This window comes from Jaculus jaculus, chromosome 1 (genome assembly GCF_020740685.1).
Source record: "Jaculus jaculus isolate mJacJac1 chromosome 1, mJacJac1.mat.Y.cur, whole genome shotgun sequence".
NCBI lineage: Eukaryota > Metazoa > Chordata > Mammalia > Rodentia > Dipodidae > Jaculus > Jaculus jaculus.
The window spans coordinates 27,313,066-27,334,035 of record NC_059102.1 but is presented as its reverse complement, the minus strand read 5'-3'; the positions used below and the strand labels follow the sequence as shown (position 1 = coordinate 27,334,035).

Below are 20,970 nucleotides of genomic sequence, written 5' to 3'. Positions count from 1 at the left end.
ACATTTCAATACAGAGCACAAAGTGTCAAGGAAAGTTTTCTAAGTCAAAGAACTCCAAAGCTGCATCATCTCAGACAGCAGTGGCCTGAGTACTGCGTACAAGGAGAGAGAGGTCTCTCGTCTTCTCATATCTGCTGAGCCAGTCTGCAGAGTGAGCTCTCTGTATCACCAGGTATTCTCCCTTCACCACCCCTTCCTCTAAGTTCACTTTTGTTTCTTTCACCAAGAAGATAAACAAGGGGGGGGGGGTGGGGAAGGCAACTGTTCTCTGCTGTCTTCTATTCACAAGACAAAACAAAGTCTGGAAAATACTGGGGCAGAAAGTTCCCCTGCACTATCTCACTGCCTATAAAATCGCACTCTGGTACTGTTGATAACAAGGAAGTGTGGACCAACTGAACTTAAGACATCCATCCTCCATATTAGTTTAGGCAGCATTAAAATGACATAAACACCCACATTTTACTCTAAAATAAGAAAAATAAAAAGAAGAACCTGAAAGAAATCCCATCCCTGCTTAGATAATCAAATTTTATGGTGAAGAGATAGGATAACATTGTTTTAAGATTGTGTGGTGTGTGTGTGTGCAAGGGTGTGTATACATGGGAACATGCTTGTGTGTGTATAGTACTTCAAGGGAAATCTTTATTAGTTTATCTCTTTGGGAAAAAATCAGATTCCTTTTCCCCAAACATGGAAAATAACTTAATAGAAAATTCTAAACAAAAAAATAAATAAATAAATAAAGAAGTTTATTTTGATTTCACCAAACACTATTGGCCTTGATCCCAGTTATCTTGGGCACTGGAATGATGGAGAAGGAGTCATCCCAATATCTTCCTGTTGGCTCGTCCAGCTACCTAAGATGAACCCAAGGACCAAGAGATAGGTACTTAAAGAAGGGTTCAAATGCCCTTTCAGCCTACCCTGTCTTATTTTCTGTGCAGAATTTCTAATCTTGAATATAGTCTCACTAAATGTCACTTCCTTTTAAAACCGTGCCGCCCACTCTCAGGGAAAATTAGTTACCCCCCTTCGCCTTTGCTCTCGCAGGGCTCTGCAGAAACTCTATTACAACCCTCATGCACTTACCACACCAGATTGCAATTTGTCTGTTCACGTGTCTATTTTGACCAGAAAATGCACCCTCAAGGGCACAGACCAGGTCTTTGCATTTCCAGGGCTCAGTACAGCACTCACATAACAGCCACTTAAAACACGCTTTTGTGTTGTTGTTAAAGTAGTGCACATCCATGCAAAACATTCAAATTAGCATAGACTAGTATAAAATAAAACGTTAAAAAGTTGTCTTTCCGCCATTCAATTAGTCCCGCTACCAAAAGGCGATCACTCTGAGGAGGTTGTGAATGACACATCGGTAGTGCAGTTCTGCTTCCATTCTACACCCAGATCGGTACACATATGTCTCTTGGTGTTGTCACACACGCGGGAGTGTCTGCACTTCCTAGCCAAGTGACATGGCTGGGCGTAGTGTCCCGCAAGCAGGAAGCCACAGCAACCGCACAGAGAAGGGTCCACTCTTTGGCTCACATGATTATGCTACACATGTTCTCTACTCAATGACACTTTTTTACTCTGGCTTACATCTATTCTTATTCTCTTACTATGATTTTTTGTGATCTCTGTCTCTCAACATGCCTTGGTTTTATTAGAGACTCTGTATCTCGCCTTCTCTCAAAAATTCCTGTACTTCTCTCTCTTCATCTACTTCCATTGTTAGTCTGGATCTATCTCCTCCCTCTCTCATTCCTTCTTGTTCTCCCTCTCTCTCCTATCTCTTGTTTTTTTTTTAATCTCCATCCTTGTTTTCATCCTTCTTCCCTCTCTATATATACTTGTATTATCTTATATTTCTATTTTCTTTACCTCTCTTCTTCTTTTTCTCTTTCCTTGTTCTGAAGAGCTCCTTATCCAGCTCTGGCTGTCAGTTAATACCCATCTTATGGATTTACATGTATACCTCTTTCTTTCTTACCTTTCCCTTATTGTTTTTTTTTAAACAAACCTTTCTTTACAAGTTCATCTTTTTTTATTTTTTTAATTTGTTTGTTTGTTTATTTATTTGAGAGCGACAGACACAGAGAGAAAGACAGATGGAGGGAGAGAGAGAGAATGGACGCGCCAGGGCTTCCAGCCTCTGCAAACGAACTCCAGATGCGTGCATCCCCTTGTGCATCTGGCTAACGTGGGACCTGGGGAACCGAGCCTCGAACCAGGGTCCTTAGGCTTCACAGGCAAGCACTTAACTGCTAAGCCATCTCTCCAGCCCCTCTTATTGTTTTTATGTGTTTTTTTTTTTTTGAGAAAGAGGTCTCACACTGAACCCCACTCTGGCCTGTACATGCTGTGTAGTCCAGACTGGCTTTGAACTTATGGTGATCCCAAGTGCTGGGATTACAAGTGTGATTCAAAACAACTAATTCTAATTTCACTTTTTTTTTTTTTCATTTAGAGAGGCTATTTTATTAAGGGGAGGAGATCAGCCGGGCGTGGTGGCGCACGCCTTTAACCCCAGCACTCGGGAGGCAGAGGTAGGAGGATTGCCGTGAGTTCAAGGCCACCCTGAGACTACAGAGTTAATTCCAGGTCAGCCTGGACCAGAGTGAGACCCTACCTCGAAAAGAAAAAAAAAAAAAAAAAAAAAGCGGGGGAGGAGATCTACTAAGATCTCCTGTAGTAAGAAGACACTTTTAAGAACAGAGACATTAATAGTGCACTAGGATGCTTTTGTTGCATTGCGTGATTATAAATTCACAGGGCTGCACACATTTATTTTGCTTGGATTCATATGCATATCCATGATGTAAAGGTTGAGACCAAAATCAAGAAAGCCACTGAGGGTTTTTCAACTGAAATGCTTGGTGATTTACTGAAGAAGCAGAGGTCACTCTGGTGTCTGAGATGAGGATCAGTGACAGACATGATGAAGCAAAGCGTGATGACAAATGTTCACGTACTTCCAGGAGCCAGACAAGAAAGAAGTCATCCCACAGCGGCACAGACCCTGCCTACAAGACAGACTCTCAACAGCAGTGGTTGGAGCAAACACAGGCCCATGAACATAAGCACTTGTCAAACTCAGTTGCCTGGAACTCAGCTCTAATGATGCTAAGTTCACAAACTCATTTCTTCTTTTCCTTGTTTTATTTTTCATACTTCATGTAATTTTTAAAAATAATTCAAACAACCAATGCATGTTCATTGAGAAATAACAAAAATGGACTAAAAAATCACATAAAATCCCAACTTGTTTCATAACCATAACAATTCAAATCATAAGTACTTAACTACATTTTTATAAGCATATGGTCACCTTGTAGTACATAACTGAAGTGTTTCAAAGCCCTACTATGTCCAAGTACATTTTTAGGGAATTGGAATCTATGAAGGAAAAACAAAGTCTACACAGTCATTGGCTCATGACCCCTTCTTTGTACTATGTATGAATCTCCCCCTTTGCCCTTTCTGGTATTTTGTGAGAAGTTTTTCAGTTCAAAATACACCTTAATATAATTCACTTTTTAAAGCCCCAACATTCCACAACAGACTTTTCTGAGGTCATGGGCAAGCTGTACTATGGAAAATTCCAGTTTTCCCCAAAGTAATAACAAATAAAGTGGCAAATAGTTAGACAGTAAGTATTATGTGTAAAAAAAAAAAAAAAGTGCAATTAAGAAGCACACCAGCCAGCCGTGGTGACACATGCCTTTAATCCCAGCACTTGGGATGCAGAAGTAGGAGAATTGCCATGAATTTGAGGCCACCCTAAGAGGACATATTGAATTCTAGTTCAGCCTGGGTCAGAGTGAGACCCTACCTTGAACCCCCCCAAAAAAGAGAAGCATGTCAATAAAGAGGGGTACAATGATTTGGATCTCGTTATAAAATAACAGAACTGGAGCTGAGACATGACTCAGATGGTAAGAGTGTTTGCCTCAATCATGAGGGCCTGGGAGAACCTGAGAATGCCTGCAAATGATCCCCAGCACCCCCATAAAAAAGCTGGGCATGGCCATGCATGCCTGCAACCCCAGTCCTATGCATGAGGGAGAGGAGGTGCAGAGAAGATGAATTGTTGGGAAATTTTGTTCAGCCAGTCTAACAGAAAACTTCAGTGCTAGGTTCAGTGAAAGGCTCTATTTCACAGACACAAAGTAGAAGAGCTTAGAGGATACCTGGCATTATCCTTTGGCCTCTGTACACATGTGCATGGGGCAAATGCATCTGCAGACACACATACTTATATACAACCCCTCACACACAGTCCAAGAGAAAGAGAAGGAGAAAGAGATAGAAAGATAGAGAGCAATCTCTTCCCCCTGCTATCATGGAGCTTCCCCTTGAGCCTGAAATACAAAATAAATGCTGCTTTTAGCTGGGTGGTTTCTACTAGCAATGCAAACCTGACTATAACACTGCCCTAAACATTTTTATACCATATATATATATATATATATATATATATATATATATATATATATATAATCAGAAGCCATAAAAAAATCTCCATCATTAACCCCATGTTACTGATGAGGAAACTAAAGCAGAAAATTATGTAGTTAGTTGCCCAAGTTCACATTTCTAATATATGAAGTGGGAAACACAAACAACCCCAAATTATTTTTCTATACACTAAGCCATGTACCAATTTGGCAAAGTTCATAAAGATGACTTCGTCAAGGCTCAGGAAATGGCTTAGTAGTTAAGGCATTTGCCTGCGACGCCTCGGGACCCTGGTTCGATTCCCCAGGACCCACATACGCCAGATGCACAAGGGGGCACATGCATCTGGAGTTCGTTTGCAGTGGCTGGAAGCCCTGATATGCCTAATCTCTCTACTTCTTCCTCTCTCTCTCCCTCTCCCTCTCCCCCTCTCTCTCTCAAATAAAGAAATAAAATTTTAAAAATTTTAAAAAATGACTTCCTACGGTACATCTAATAACAATAACATTGCCTGGGGACCACGTATTGCCCAATGTAACTAAAAAACCTTCCACCAAGACTGAACCATTGGAAGTCATAGTTTCCACTGAGGAGATGACGAAAATTGGTATGCTTCAGTTCTACATGGGAAGAGTAAAGCACCTTCACAAAAAAAGACACTTCATAGAAAATGTATTTAAAAAACTTCATGGACCCTAAAACTCACATGCCAATATTAAGTAAATTCCTTTCAAACTGTGTATTTCTAACGATTTCCCCCAAGTATACAAAATAGAGACTCCTGGTCAAGCTTTCCGCCTGAAAATTCAGTCTGAGTCACCTGAGGACAGTCCTTTGGGGAATGTTAACCAAGGTACCTACTATGGAGAGTAGGGCTGCCCAGTTAAACACCTCTCCATCATTTCAGCAAAGTGCATCAGGACAAGCAGGGTTGCTGATGACTGTCTACACCAGCCTTTTGAACATGCCTAAAATAGCCTAATCAAGACTGCAAGCTGAAATTGCTGAGATATGGCCGATAACTTTCACTTTTAATAGTACTCTCCTCCACTGCCGTCCGTAAGCCCCCCCACCCACAGCAGCAGCAGGCTGGATGGCCCATGATTGTGTGTCTCAATATCCCTTGCTATTCCCTGCTTAAGGGAAGATGACTAGCACCATCAATCTACTGGCTCCAGGGCACAGTATGATTAGGTGGTTGTCTGATAACACGATTCTTATTAGTACTTTCTTTAAAAAGCATAAATTGCCCACGCTGTCACTCCAGGGTCATTAGGCAGCAGGGAGAAACCAAACAACACATCCCACACACCCTCCCGGGATAACAAGATGACGCATTACCAAGCTGAGGCAGGCATGCAGGAGTGTCAGCAGAAGTTAGGGCTTTGATCAAGCTTCACCCTGAAGCACCTTACTGCCCACTATCAGACATCGCTGACCTGAGAATGGGGTGAAGTGAAAAGGAAAGCTCCAAAATGTGTCCCATTCACCCCAATAGTTTATTTACCAACCTGACTTATAGAGTTCTCACGAAAGAGGCTGAAACATAACCCTATATAAAGGGGCAACACAATTTAGCAGAAAAAAAGCTTTGGGTAAAATGAAATATCAGCTTGGAAACCTCTCAGCTAGACACGCTTGAGAAAGTTATATAGGCTAGGATTTCCACAGATCTAGAACGATGATAATGCCATCTAGCTTGTAAAGGCACTGTAAGAACTGAGTGAAGTAATGTGATGTTCCAGAACATCGTATAAGCTCTCACTGAATCATTGGCTATTTATACTATCATTAAGGTCATCAGTGCTCTGTAGCTAGAAATAGACATCTGTTCTTAATATCCAGTAAACTCAAATTGTCTCTTTCCTGTCAAAAGTTAGAAGTGAATAAAGTCATAACTAATGACTCAGTTTAATTCTTGAGCACATAGAGTCCATTTGCATGTTTCACTATTCAAGTTTGACTACAGCTACTACCAAACGTGGCGAGGAACTTGAATATCTCTTTTTTAGCTAGATTTCACCAGTATCAAACAACTAAAGAAACGAGTGGCTGTACTTCTCTTCCCCTGCCTCGTGTCTATAGTGAACCCAGTCGTAAGTAACGTCATCTCTGAAGTCCATAGGAGTGGATTGCATAGGGAAGGTTGTTGCCAGGAAGCTCATTTCCAGCAAGTCCCTTCATCACGTTTTAAGATCACTTCTTAAAGGTTTAAACATTGAGAAGGGGGCGGGGGGTGTTTGGATGATTGGAGCTGTTCTGCTACACAAGATGAGGAGCTTGAACAGCTGAACTGGAATTCCTAGAACTCAGGAGCTCCACTGCCAAGAAGTGCATTTCTCCACATGACAGAGGCCCCCACCTCGACTGGACATAGTGCATTGGTTGTATCCAAACCCAAGGCCAGGATCATCTATGTTCTAATCCCTGCCTAGAGGAAGCCATGCACGCCAAACCAAGCATCAGTTGTACAGAGTAATCCAAGGTTTCTGACTGTCTTTGTCCAAAAATTGACTTGCTTAATAACAACAACTTGGTTTCCTTATCTGAGAAATGCAAATGGAATTAGTCCTATCTGGTAGGATTGTGGTGAGAATAAAACAGAAGTCAGGGAAGTAGTACTACAATCCTTGAAAACGGAAGCATTCTCCAAAGAGAAAAATGGGCAATGGGTTGGAACAGCTTTAATGTGCTACGCCATTGAGGAGTGCTACAGAAACAGACACAGTATCTTTATAAAATGAAGCATCACTGGGCTGGAGGGATGGCTTAGAGGTTAAGCGCTTGCCTGAGAAGCCTAAGGACCCCAGTTCGAGGCTAGATTCCCCAGGCCCCACGTTAGCCAGACGCACAAGGGGTGCTTGCATCTAGAGTTCATTTGCAGTGCCTGGAGGCCCTGGTGCACCCATTCTTTCTCTCTCTCTGCCTCTTTCTCTGTCTGTCCTTCTCAAATAAATAAATAAAAATAAACAAAAATAAATAAAAAAATAATAAAATGAAGCATCACATGCAAAACTTCTTACAATGGAATCATATCCTTTTCTGTCTTATATACAATTAGAGCCTGAAATTATAATCCTTCTACAATAAGATCCCATCTTCTTGTGACTAGCATCTTTATTTTACTAGTCCACACACCCCACCTGAGAAGGATTTCAAATCCTCAAGAAAATCTTTATATGTCCATGGTTTCGAACCACTTCTCTGACATCCTCTTCAGCCACCAAAGAGAGACTAGTTGTCCAGAATCACTTTCAGGAGATGAAGTTGCCTTCCCTACACTTGCTAGCCAGAGGTGTAGGGCTGGAATGAACAAGGACAGAAGAAATCTGTTACACATATTTACTGACTTCACAGAAGCTAGGACATAGTAAAATTAATTTATTCTCCATGTGATCTCACGGATGAGGTCTCTTACCAAGAATTTAAACAAAGAAAAGTTCTTTTGTCAAAACATATATGTAGAAAATGGCAAGGTGAAAATGAAACAATGATAACTCACGCTGGGATTTAATGTGAAAGTAAGGGCTGCAGCCACTTTGAAAGACCAGACCAGTTCCTTACTTATTATCCTCAGCTTTCACCCAGACTCACCTGAAAACTGAATGTGCACTTTAAAAAAAAAAAAAAAAAAAAAAAACACAACTGAGAGGCTACTGCTAGTATGAAAACTTTCAACTTCAATTAGGTTAATTTACTAGGTATGGAGAGTAATGTGTGTGTCTTTTCTCTTGATCTTTATTTGTGCCATATGTTCAGCTCAAAATCTCCTTGTCATAATATTCAAATGTTCCTTAAAGCTTCATCTTTATTTCTAGGTTCAGTTGAAACATCTAGTTGGTAATAAAGCTTGGAGACAACCTTTCTAGGAGGTGCTCAGTGCTCCTCTAAGCTCCCACTGAGTGCTGTGACTGCTTCCTTGGTGTTTAGTGATGTTGCCTTGAAGGATTCTTTGTGTGTAAGATTGAAAGCATCCTGAAGGTGGGGATTATTATTACTTTGTTTATAGTTTGGTACTTCACTCCACCAATATCCTTTTGCCAGTGAATAAAAATTAGGAGCTCAGCAAGTATTTATGAACTTAAGAGTACATAAAGTTTATGTACAGTTCTCAACATAATGTTGGCACCTATCAAACACAAGAATTATTTTTCATAAATAAATTCAATTATTCCACCTGCTTTTGTAGCCCTGTTATGAATTTATATGGTATTTATTTCAAGGGATGTGAATAACATTCCCAGATTACACAGTCATGTTAATTTCTTCTACAAAATAATCCCATTAAATATATAAGAGGTGTTTACTTTCCAATTTCACATGAGTCCTTTTTTCCACTTTTGGATCAAAAGATAGTATATCTCTTAAGATGAGGACATGATGCAATAAGCATAATTCACTGTATCTTGCTGTGAAAAAAATAATATATATATATATATGTATGTATATATATATATATGCATATATACATATGCATACATATATATATTTAGATTGAAACTGCCACATGTATACATCTCAACGCTTCTGATATTCCATAGATTAATATGTACATGAACTGTGCTAAAAGGAAGAATTATGCGAATTAAAAGGTTTGCTGACTTAATAGGCCAAAGCTATAGGTCATTTTGTCAGGTCTGTGTCCCCGACAGTCCTCGTGTGCTTTAATCAAACGCAGTGGTGCAGGGTACCCACAGGTTAGACAGATCATTAGATTCACTTTAAGGGCATTCTATTTGTATAACTTAACAGAGATTGATATTGAAATCACAAAACTTCTGCATGTTATGGCTATATCTCTATAGTCAGCCCTATAAATCTGCTTTTAACTTACCAGGAGAAACCTCTTTTCCATATTTACCTAAAATTAATTATCACTCAATGAAGACTTGCTAAGTACATTCATACTTCATGTGCTTGCTATTGACTCTTTGGGGGGAAAAAAAAACATGCAGAATACATAACATACTCAAGTTTTAGGTGAGGAGACAAAGTGTTCCAAATTTTTGTGTCTTCTTCATAGAAATGGGCTGGAAACAGGACAGCTAGGACTTGAATTCAAATTTGTTTGACTTGCCACTAATACTGTTCCTTTCATGTGCTACATCATATTAACACTCACTAAGAGCATAAAGGATGCATCAGAGATGGAATTAAGAGGGCTTGCAAAAATTTTAAGGAATGTATAAAAGTTAAATTCATTTATCATTTTACTTTTAAGAAATGTAGCACCTCCTCACAAGAGAAAGAAAATTATATCAAAATATTTTCCCAAATTATTTGTATATTCAAGCTCTATATGAAATCAGATTTGTCATTAAGAAATAAAACTGAATTCATTCCTGAAGGAAAGTAGACCCAAAATCTGAACAATAGCAGATTACCCTTCTTGATTCTATGTCTTACAAAAGATGAAGATGTGGGTGGAAGAGAGAACAACCAGATTCCCACTTAAAGTGGAGTGCTCTGTGACAGGTATATGGTAAACCCTTTGCTTTTCTACAAGGAGATGAAGACTTCCACTCAGCGAAAGACTTCCCCACAGTGAACAAAAATGAACCCAAAATAGGATTGTTAATCACAAAGGTTCCAAAAGATCTAAGTAACACTCTTTACATAAAAATCTCACAAGGCAAGCCATACTACAGAGTTGTAGAGTTGGAACACCTCAGGTGGTCATTTCTGCTCTCACCATTCACCTTGTGTTTCCTCACAATTATTGATGCCTTTGAAGCCTCAGTTTCCTCCTCTATGCGATAGCCATAAGAATACTTATGCATAGTAGTTTTATGAGAATTCAGTGGGACAGTGAGTGTAAGACTTCTACCAGGACCCAGTAAAGGCTTGCTAATTCATTAAGGTTGGAGAGAAAATGTCAGTCTCAGAACCACTGAAAGGAAGGAGGTGTAGCAAAAGCCACCAGACCATCCAGTTCTGTCACAGATGCATTAACTCTCTCATGCTGGCAAAGTGTATGTCAAGTAAAATCTGCTGCTATTAAACCTTTGAACACTATTGCAAGTGGGAGACAGAGTGGTGAATTTAAATATTCAAATGAACTCTAGCATAAAACTCTGAAAAGCAAAACAAATGCTCATTACCTACTTGCTACTCCCCACCTACCAGGGGTTTTGTGGGATTGTACAGATTAGTGAGCATAGCACTTTGAAATTCCTTGGAATAAAGTTATATACAACCATGCACACAGATACAGACAAATATATAGTTTAACACTCTAAGGATTACTATATAAATTTAGATCAGGACACAGCATGCCTGGGATGAGCAGGGTAGGAACAATATGTTCTTGCTTACGACACTAAGCTCATGACAAATGAATCATACCCGGCACCTTTCATGCCAGAAGATCCCCCACCCCCCGCAGGTGTTCCATCCACTTTAGCAACAATTTCCATCAAGCAAGATATCAATACAGAGGAATCACATCACCCCCACAGATGAGGCACTCCACTCATGTCTCTACACAACTGCACAAGTCCACAGGCTGAGGGGGCAGAAGAGAGAGGAGTGAACAATCCAGAGTTCCTCGCCAGTTTGACAGGCAGCCTGTAATTACCATCCATTTGCTCCTTGAATGCAGGTGTTATTGTAATCAGAGGCTCTTTTGGCATAGTTTTTATTTATTTTAGCTAAGGTGAGCCAGCCTTGAAGATTGTGTGTTGCATGTGTCCCTGAATGGTTGTAAGGTAGATTTATGGACATCTAAGCATGAAAAGATGAAATCCCCTAATCACGCATGGAGGTTTATTTTAGTGGATTTCCCAATATTGGGAAACATGGTAAACTTGCAGGTGGTTGTAATTGCCTTCACACTTGGAGTGTCTGCTTCTGGATATCCTGGCATGCCACTCTACATAATTAGTCTGAGAGAGAATGCCACCCCTTTAGATTAAGTCTATTCCCAGAGTATGACCAATTTAACAGGATAAACCATAAAGAAACAGAAGTTGAACTCAGTTGTCCAGATTGCTTTCATTTCACAAAGTTGTCAAGAAGTTTCTTTCTGCATCTCTTCCCTTTACATAGTATTCTAAACTTTGCATTTAATACTCCTAAGCCTGGTCGAGATAAGCCAAATCAGCTTTTATTTTGAAGGACTTTAATAAAGACTGTGTCTGTTTCCACACAGGCATATAAATTCTTAAAATATAAAGAGATACTTACGTGTCATGAGCAGAGAAGGGACCAGAAAGAGAACTGGCCAGGTCTTTTTGAGTAAGAGGCCTCAGAGAGTACAGATTTCATACATTAATTTAACAACCACCATCTTCATCATGTCCTACATTATGTCTAACTTGCCTGCCTGTCCTCTGCCCTGACCCTAATAAACCCTACTGGACTTACAAGCACCAGTTCTGAAACATTTAAAAAGCTGGCAATGCTTGGCGCCATTTCTTAAATGGAACTTAAAATTTGCCAAACATCTACTTTCCTTTTTCTCTCTTTCCAAGATCTTTCAAGAGATGAAGTAAAGGTCTAATGGGCAAGTGATATTTTACAGCCTACATTACATTAAAAGCCAGAAATATTTTGAGTCCAACTTTTTTTTTTTTTACTCCCTAATACAAGATCTAACATATTTGATATGTTCAAAATCTCCTCTTGAAACCCAGAGGTTTGCATTAATCATTCAATAACTGTGAAAGTTATTCACTCAGCATAAGAAGATTTATGGTCAAATTAAAGGATTAATTTCAGTTGTTATGATATACAAGATAGGATTGTTAAGGTAAGTGACTAGGGCAAGAGGTTTCAGAACTTGAATGGAAGGAATTCCTTCTTCAATTATATGATTAAACTCTTCCCGAGAACCGTATCAAATCACAGGGTCTGCCATGCAGGCTGCATTATGGGGAAGCCGTGCTGGTATCCGCAGGGCAGAAGTATCAATACAAGATCCATTGCATCATGACTTGCTGTAATACACGGAATGCAAGGCAGGGTATATTTCAAAACGCTTATAGCTCTCATTTAAAAGCCGACAATGGACGCAGCTCACTGAAGTGGCAGCTTTCTGGCGCGGTTTCAGGCAATTACACCACGACAGAGAACATTTCTGAAGGCACCAAACACTCCAACCTCCATTACCTGAGGGAAGCTGCAACTCAGAACTTTTTTTTTTTTTTCCATTTTACAAACCCTTGATTTTTGCGGTCTTTTTGCCTGCTTCATAGGAGCCTGAAGAACTTTTCATACTTTTTAAACACTCGACAGTTAAAGCCATCAAAGCTGGATCTTTACTATGTCATCTCCTTGAAGTTCTAGGTTCGGGTTATAAACTGGGAGAGCCACCTCTCATTCCAGACAGGCAGGCTTTTCTTAAAATATAAACCTCCAGATGGAACCGGGCTTGCTCTGCCAGTCCTCCCGGGATCCTCTGTGAGGACCTAGCAATCCCTAAGCTGCCTTCATAAAGGGAATGCCAAATGGTCATTGGTACTCCTCTCTAGGGGAGGTCAGGCAATGGGAAGAACAGCGAGTTGTTGTCATGGGGGATCTATCTGGTCTTCCAGGGGCTGACCACGCCGGAGAACAACCGCTCTTTCATGGGCTGGAAAGCCCCTGCTCTCAAAACACACTTGCTACTGCTGTCGGAAGACGCTGGAGAGTTCCTGGGCGGAAACTTGCATCCACTTGGTGCCGTAACACACAACCTAGCAAAGACCACCTTCCATTCTACCGCAGTTTCCCCTCGTGTGGGGAGAAGGGGCTAGGAGCCCTGCATAAAAACAAAACAAGCCTGCGTGTAATGCCTTCTCCGAACTACGAATCTAGCAAATACAGGAAAGTCACTTAAGTGAATGTTAGTGGGCCCGCAATTTAACCCTTTCGTCTCTGCGTTAAGAACACTTTAACCACCTTCTGCTTGGTTTTCTGCTCCACACTCCGATGCCTTCAAAGCGGCAGCAAGAGGAATTGAGCTGCTCGGTCATTAGCAGAGGACCCAGAAGGTGTGTGAGTGTGGGGGCTCTAGGGGAGGGGCTCCAGCTAGGCAGTGTTAACTCCGAAGGAAGATGGATCTGGAAGGGTTCAGTGTCTCAAGCTCAGAAACCCCCTGACACCCAATTCCCCATCAGATCGCACAGAGGACTGTAACCCCTTCCTTGCCTCACCCTTCCCTCCTTCCCATTCTACTCACACTGCTGTTGTGGCCAGACCAGTGGACCATGGCCTGGTTGTGCGCCGAGTCTCCAGTGAGCGCAAATGTTGTGCTGGTCAGTCTGAGCTCCTCCATCCGGAAGCGGGTGGCTTTGTCCGAGTCCCGCTCGGGAGTCCCAGGCTCCGGCTGCCCTCGGTCCCTCAGCTCTCCCCGGGGGCTCCTACTCGCGCCCTCTCCTCTTTCTGCCCTTTCGGGATCCGCTGCGCTTCTTCTCCTACGGCCCGAGCGTGCGGCAGCCACCGCGGGCGTCCCAGTGCCCCCGGCCCGCTCCAGGGACAGCACTCGGTCCCCCGGAGCCAGGGCAAACAGGGGGCGTGCAGGGAAGGGCAGGGGCGTGGCAGAAGCCCGGTGTCCAGGTCCCCGGTGAGGAAAGCCTCCAGGGTTCTGAGTCCAGCGGGAGGTCGAGCTAGGGGGCCGCGGTGGGCAGCAGGAGCCGCCGCTGCGGACGCCGGAGGCTAAGAGGACCAAGAGCCCCGCGCCGGCGAGGAGCGCGCGGAGCCGGGCTGGGGAGCCGCCGCCAGCGCCAACTTTTCCCATCGCGGGAGCGGGAAGGAGCGGAGAAGAGGGTCCCTGACCGAGGCGGAGGCGCGGAGCTCCGGGCAGGCGGCGGCGCTCAGGACCCCAACTCCATCCAAGTTGGGCCGCGGCGGGGCGCGCGGAGGCGCAGCCGGGCAGGTGGCGGCGGCCGCTCGCCGGCGCTGGGCTGGTGCGGAGCGCGGGTTCGGAGCGAGCGAGCCGCCGCCGCGCGGGGGTGGAGCCGCACTGAAGTCACGGGCGGGCGACGCGCGAGGGAGGGCGCACGCCGCCGGGCTCCCGGTGCCCAGACGCGCTGCGCTCCGGGGCTGCGGTCGCCGAGGGCTCCCACCGCCCCTGGGCTCGCGGGTCCCGCGGGGAGCCCGCGCTCCTTTCCTCCGGGGGCGGCTGGTCCCGGATTCTCCGAGCAGGCGCGCTGGGGCAGGATTCCTATATTGCCCCCCCCCCCTTTTTTATTGTTTGTCAGTCTCTGTAGCTGTCTCCTGTTTTTATTCTCCCTGGTTTTTTTTTTTTTTCTTTTTTTCTTCCTTCCTTTCTTTCTTTCTTTCTTTTCTTTTCTGGTCTAAGCGAAAAGGATAGATGGGCTGCGCTCGTCCTCCTAGGCTGGGTGAGATGGCATCTAGTCCTTACACTGAGCAGAGCCTCTGTCCAGCGCTGGGGGAGATCCCGAAAAACAGCAGAGTGATGTAATTAACGGCTCCTCTGTGTGTGTGTGTGTGTGTGTGTGTGTGTGTGTGTGTGTGTGTGTGTGTGTGTGTGTGAGAGAGAGAGAGAGAGAGAGAGAGAGAGAGAGAGAGAGAGAGAGGAACGGGGGGGGGGGAACAGAAACACAGTTTATGCAGTTTTTCTATGATCTTAGGTTCATTCTAGGACCCCCTTAAGCACTGACTGTATTTGATCACAATCACCTTTGAGGACATTTTCTTAAATCCAAGATCTCCTAAGTGTTTTGTTGTTGTTGTTGTTGTTGTTTGTTTGTTTGTTTTAAGCCACATCTATCTTGGCTTCTCTAAGAGACTGCAAACTCATTGAGAACAGAAATACAAAACTGTGGATAACTTATAAAAAGTGACCCGTTTACTCGTTTTGCCATTTTATTCTCAGGGCCTGACACAGCACCCTACAAGGAAGGAGTACCACCAGTCATTGATGTAATATCCGTGGCATTATGAGTCTATTTTAGATTTGGATGTCAAACACAGGGAAGGAGACAAGGTTCTGGACTTCGGTATGCAACGTGTGTCACAGGTTCTTACCGCAAGTGAAATTAATACATGCCTTAGGACTCCCATTATTAAACCGTGCTGAATATTGTATCTGGTTTGCTATGGGCCCTCTGGCAGTCACCATATCATCTTGGAGCTCCCTACATTATACAATTCAGGGGTTGCAGTCGATGACTTTAAAAACCCTTTGTACTTCTAAAACTCTACAATTGTGTGATTATTATAACAATCTACCCCAGACCCACTGCTACTGTTCAGAAGTGCAGTTAACCCCTTACAGGAGGTGAATGGGCTTTGAAAATTGTAGAGGATTTATCAAAGCCCAAGCCTTTGTACAAAATGACAGTTTGCGTCTAAGGGTTGAAATGCCTTCAAATTTCTCAGTAGTTTACATATACCGGATAGCATCTGTTAGGCGCATAGTAATTATTACACCATTTAAGGAACACGTGTCGACTTAATAAATGGATGACATAACAAATAGTACTGATTCTAGTTTGTGATTTCATTTCTGCTCAATTTCACACATAGAATCATAATCTCACTGAAAAACAAATTGAATTATAAGTTTGTGAAGAGACCCACTTGAAAATAGTGTAGAGCGATAATTACTCTTCAACTGATGAAACTCTACTGTTGCCCAAGAGGAAAAAAAAATGATAAAAATTGAATCCATAGAGATTTTAGAGGAAAAAAAAAAAAACCAACAAAGAATCTAACTAGCTGTGCATGGTGGCTCATACCTACAATCCTAGTACTTTGGAGGGTGAGGCAGGAGACTTATTACCAATTTGAGACTAACCTGAGCTACAGAATCAGTTCTAGGCCTGCCTGGATTGTCTTAAAAAACAAATGTAAGTAAAAGAATACAAAATGAGGACTGGAGAGATTGCTCAGTTGTAAAGAGCAGTTCCTGGGAGTGTGAAGATCTGAAGAGATCTGAAAGACAGGATCCACATGAACAGCTGGGAATAGCCATGTACTTCTGTAACCCTAGTCCCATAGGAGAGCAAGAACTCACTAAAATTTGTGGCAAGGCAAAGTGAATAGAAAGGGTGGGGGCGATTAATCGGATAGTATAGTAGAGATGTAAGTAGAAGAACAGATTAGTGGGGGTGAAGAGGCCCAAGTAAGGTCAGGGGTAGTGCTTGAATAAAGGAAAGGAGGAGGGAAGGCTAATCAAAATCTAAGGGGTTACAAATAAGTCATATAGAGTCTTACTTTTTTGGACAATGGAACACTCAGGAGCCATAGATTATTACTAGAAAATTTTCAGTGCCAGGGATGGGATGCCTTCCAGTGAATTGTTGGCCAGGGAGGTCCCTGATGCCCCCAAAACATTATAGGCCATTGCCGAGGCCCTTGGCTTCCCACCAGGAATAGATAGTAAAACCCTATTGCTGAAGACGCCACATACTTGGGCTGCAAGGTCACTGAGAAATCCTGCTGTAGCTGAGCTAGAAACCTCTTCCATGTAGATCATCTGACCGAAATCTGGAAAAAGCCATGCTGCATGCAGTTCAGTGGGAGAGAGAAAGAAATCACCAGTGAAAATACTTCACAGTGGACACTGCAAGCCTTATGTTTGGCCAGCCAGGTCAATTGAGCAAACGGGTGCAATATTGGCACATCTGTTATGGGGGAAAGCAACCACCCTCTAATTGGACTGGAAGCCCACTCCATGGGATGGAATGCCTCCTTGATACTGAAAGCCTACAATAGAGATAGTCATGATCCCTAGGGGTATAACGTTTGTTTTTGTCTAGCTAAATGTATATACTATGCTCACCAACCTGCCCAGTAAGCACTTCTCTTAACATTCATACCCATATATTAATGCTACTCTCACTTTTGGTTAGAGAAACTTCTCTTTGCAGATGGCAATGAAATTTGCATGACTCAGAAGGCACCATGGTGCTGAGAAGAAATGACAGAGGAGTGTTCAGCACTGAAATATCTCTATCACACTTTCCCAGGCTCAGGGACCATTGTGGAAGAGGTGGCAGAAAGAATGTAAGAGCCAAAGGAAGGGTAGAACTCCTTACAACATGCTCCTCTAGGCACAAAATGGTCTGGATATACATGACCTCACAATTCCTGACACTACCTGCACAAGACCATCATAATAGGAGGAAAATATCATGGAATCAAAATAAAAGAGAGACTGATTGAGAGGGGAAGGGGATATGATGAAGAGTGAAGTTTCAAAGGGGAAAGTGGGGGGGTAGGGAGGGAGGGAGTTACCATGGGATTTTGTTTACAATCATGGAAGATGTCCATAAAAAATAATTAATTAATTAAAATAAAATAGTGGCTGGTTGTGGTGGTGCATGCCTTTAATCCTAGCACTTGGGAGGCTAAGGTAGGAGGATTGCCGTGAGTTCAAGGCCAGCCTGAGACTACCTAGTGAATTCTAGGTTAGCCTGGACTAAAACAAGACTCTACCTCAAAAGAAAGAAAAAAAGAAGAAAGAAAGAAAGAAAGAAAGAAAGAAAGAAAGAAAGAAAGAAGGAAAGAATGAATTTGGGGAAGGAGTGTGTGTGGGAACCATCAAGCTCTGGGTCCTAAGAAAGTCCTTCTGAATAAGAATGGGCAGAAGAGTAACGAAATGCCCATGCACATGTGTGTGCAAATATCTGTGCATGCAAAGGTCAGAGGAGAACTTCTGGAGTCTTTCTCTAATGCTCATCTGAATGCTTCCTTGAAACAGAAGGACTCTGTCTCTGGAAGCATCATCACAGCCTTCCTGAAGAAGAAGCAGGGCTTGGCCAGCCAAAGCCACTACATGGGAGATTAGAGAAGCCGGCGCTTCTCACCTCCCCGCACTGCACGAGTTCTCTTCACCAAACCCAGGGAGCCGGGCCTCCCTACTCAGGCCCATTGGCAAATGCTTTCTCTGCACACCCTGCTTAACCTCCTTTCCATTCTAGATAAGTGTGTGGGTAGTGCCTCCAAGGAAGGAAAATCAAATTAAAGAGTGAGAATCCTTATAAATACCCAGCCAAATATAGAACTGGAAAAAAAAATGGGAAAAATAAATTAGTGGATTCTGAGTCTTCAAGTCTTAGTCTATTATTGCTATACCAAAATTATTTTAGTTTTAAAATGAACCATTTCCTGAAAAGAAAAGCCATACAAGTAGGGGTACAGCATTTAACGCTCATTTTACCAGACGCCCTGGTTAGAATGATTCCTTGACCCCTCAAAAGTTTTTTTGTTTTTTTAATTTTCACTTGAAAGCAGAAAGAGAGAGAGAAGAGGAGAGGAAAAATGAGGAGGAGAGAAGTGAAGCCAAGCAAAGAGACAGAAGAGGAGACAGCACGGGTGCATCAGGGCCTCCGGCCACTGCAAATGAACTGCAGATGCACGCACGACTTGGTGCACCTGGCTTTACGTGGTCAATGTGCAATAGAGCTGGAATTGTTAGGCTTTGCAGGCAAGCACCTTAATTGCTGAGCCATCTCTCCAGGCCCCCGCTCTAAGGTTTTGTGTGGTCGCTAATGCCTGTAATCTCAGCACTGTAGAAGTTGAGACAGGAAGATCACAAGTTTAAGAATAGTCTGGACCACCTAATGAGTTCCAATCAACAAAGTGGAACTTTGTCTTTGAAAAAGAGAGAGAGAGAGAGAGAGAGAGAGAGAGAGAGAGAACTTCTTTTAAAAGAATGTTCTAAAGTGAAAGCTACTAGTGGGGAAGGTCTTACTTCACAGTATTTCCAATTCAACCAGCTGTAATTGAAAATTAATTAATGTCACCAGCAGGGAGAGATGATTGATCTTGTGTGTGTGCAGTATGTATAGTGTAGTGCACCGTGTGTGGCACATGCATGTGCCAATACCTGTCTATGCAGAGAGCAAAGGAGAACTTTGGAGCCTTTCTCTAACTCTTATCTGCATACTTTCCTGAAACTGGCAGGACTCTGCCTAAACCTGGAGCAGCCTTTTTCTTATGTCTCTGTGCCTCCCCCCACGTGGGCTCATGCAATGATAATTCTTACAGAGTTTCATATAATGCATATGAAATTAAGCCATTGCAGAGCTTAGCTCACTATCATTTTTAATCTGGACTAGGGAAGCAAACTCTGTACTATCCTTCCTCCTCCACAATTGTTCTAGTCCATCTTGTATCAATATTCATCTTTAGGTAAGGTACAAGGTCACAGTTGCCACCACCAGTGCTGTTTTTGGGCAGAAAAGAAAGTAATACAAGTTGGTGATAGCTTTACCTTTAATTCAAAAATTTAAATTTTGAGTTGATCATGTTTAATTATACATTGATATGCCATAATATATATATATATATACATATATATGTGTGTGTGTATATATATATACACACACACATACATATATACATATAGCTGCTTGGTGTACATAGTCAAAAAAATTGGACAACTTACCTTTCACAAAAGCCAGAGTAGTCTTTCAAAAGGATATTACAATAGCTTATCACCCATGTGTAATATACTTCATGAAGTTATCATGGCAAACAGAATGCCATCAAGACACCTGATCTTGATGACAGGGGCTCACCCATATGCTTCAGCCTTTTGAGACTACCCTTTCCTCTATTGTGCCAAGTTTCATCCAACTTGTCACCTTTGTGATTCTTTCATGGGTCAGGAATGTCCAGCACTACCAACACTTCATATGGCTGACTCCTCTTTCTAATATGTTACATTAGAAAGGGTGCATCCTTACAGAGGTTTTCCTTGACCTCACCTATAGAAGAAGCTGACTTCCAATTTTCCGAGTCAGCCTTTTATTTGCTTCTTAGCAAGCATGACAGACTTCAGTTATTTCATCTGATGCTGTTGTGTTTGTTGATCATAGTGTCCCTATAAAAGTTATGTGTGAATGGGATGTCTCATATTTGCTAATCTGCTTTTTCCCTAATATTTCCTTAAGAGCTTTGCTCATGTGTAGAATGAGTGGCTGGTTGAGTGATTGATCCACTGTAGCACACTTCCTGTATCCTACCAACAGTGAACACTTTAACCAAATATGTATCAAGAAATTGCACTATGTTATTAGAAGCAAAAATTTGTGCATAACACCCTCATTTCTCCAACTTTGTGGATTAGGTTAAGCTAACACACTACCTGGGGTCACACTGTAATTCAGTACACACACGTGTGGCTTCTATATAGGCATTCTTGTTCTTAGTATGCCACCAATTTTACCCAATTCTATTTCTAGTCCAAGTTCAACTAACAAATAATATTTGTTGATTATTACTGTGGATCAGGCACTCAACACATTGAACAGGATGTGGTGATGTTGAGTGAACCCTTTTGAAAACAGTGAGCAAGTTGGTTGTTTTAGGTATATAAAAATGATGCATTTCTCCTCCATATCTGCTTTCTTTTATTGGGTGTTTGTCAAAAAATGATGCCAAATTGAGTAGAATATTAATTATTCTAAGGATAGTATTACAAGAGATACAGTGAAAACCTTTTAATTTTGAGAAAATTCTATGTAGCCTAGAATATCCTGAAATTTGTCTTCTTACTACAGTAACTTCCCATGTCCTGGTATTATGAGCATGTGTCACCATTCCCAGCTC

The 20,970-nt window shown here is 42.3% G+C and overlaps 1 protein-coding gene across 7 annotated transcripts in view; it reads right to left on the bottom strand.

Moving 5' to 3' along the window:
- The window catches only part of Sorcs1 (sortilin related VPS10 domain containing receptor 1), a 600,968-nt gene extending 586,759 nt beyond the window's left edge, over positions 1-14,209 (bottom strand). For 6 of the 7 annotated variants that reach the window (XM_045156924.1, XM_045156934.1, XM_004659362.2 and 3 more), the window contains exon 1: positions 13,625-14,182. In XM_045156924.1, the coding sequence (XP_045012859.1) occupies positions 13,625-14,182 (558 nt within the window). Of the gene's footprint in view, positions 1-13,624 lie in introns of all 7 variants that reach the window. The other variant, XM_004659364.3, reaches the window with a different exon arrangement.
- Positions 14,210-20,970: the final 6,761 nt, after the last annotated feature.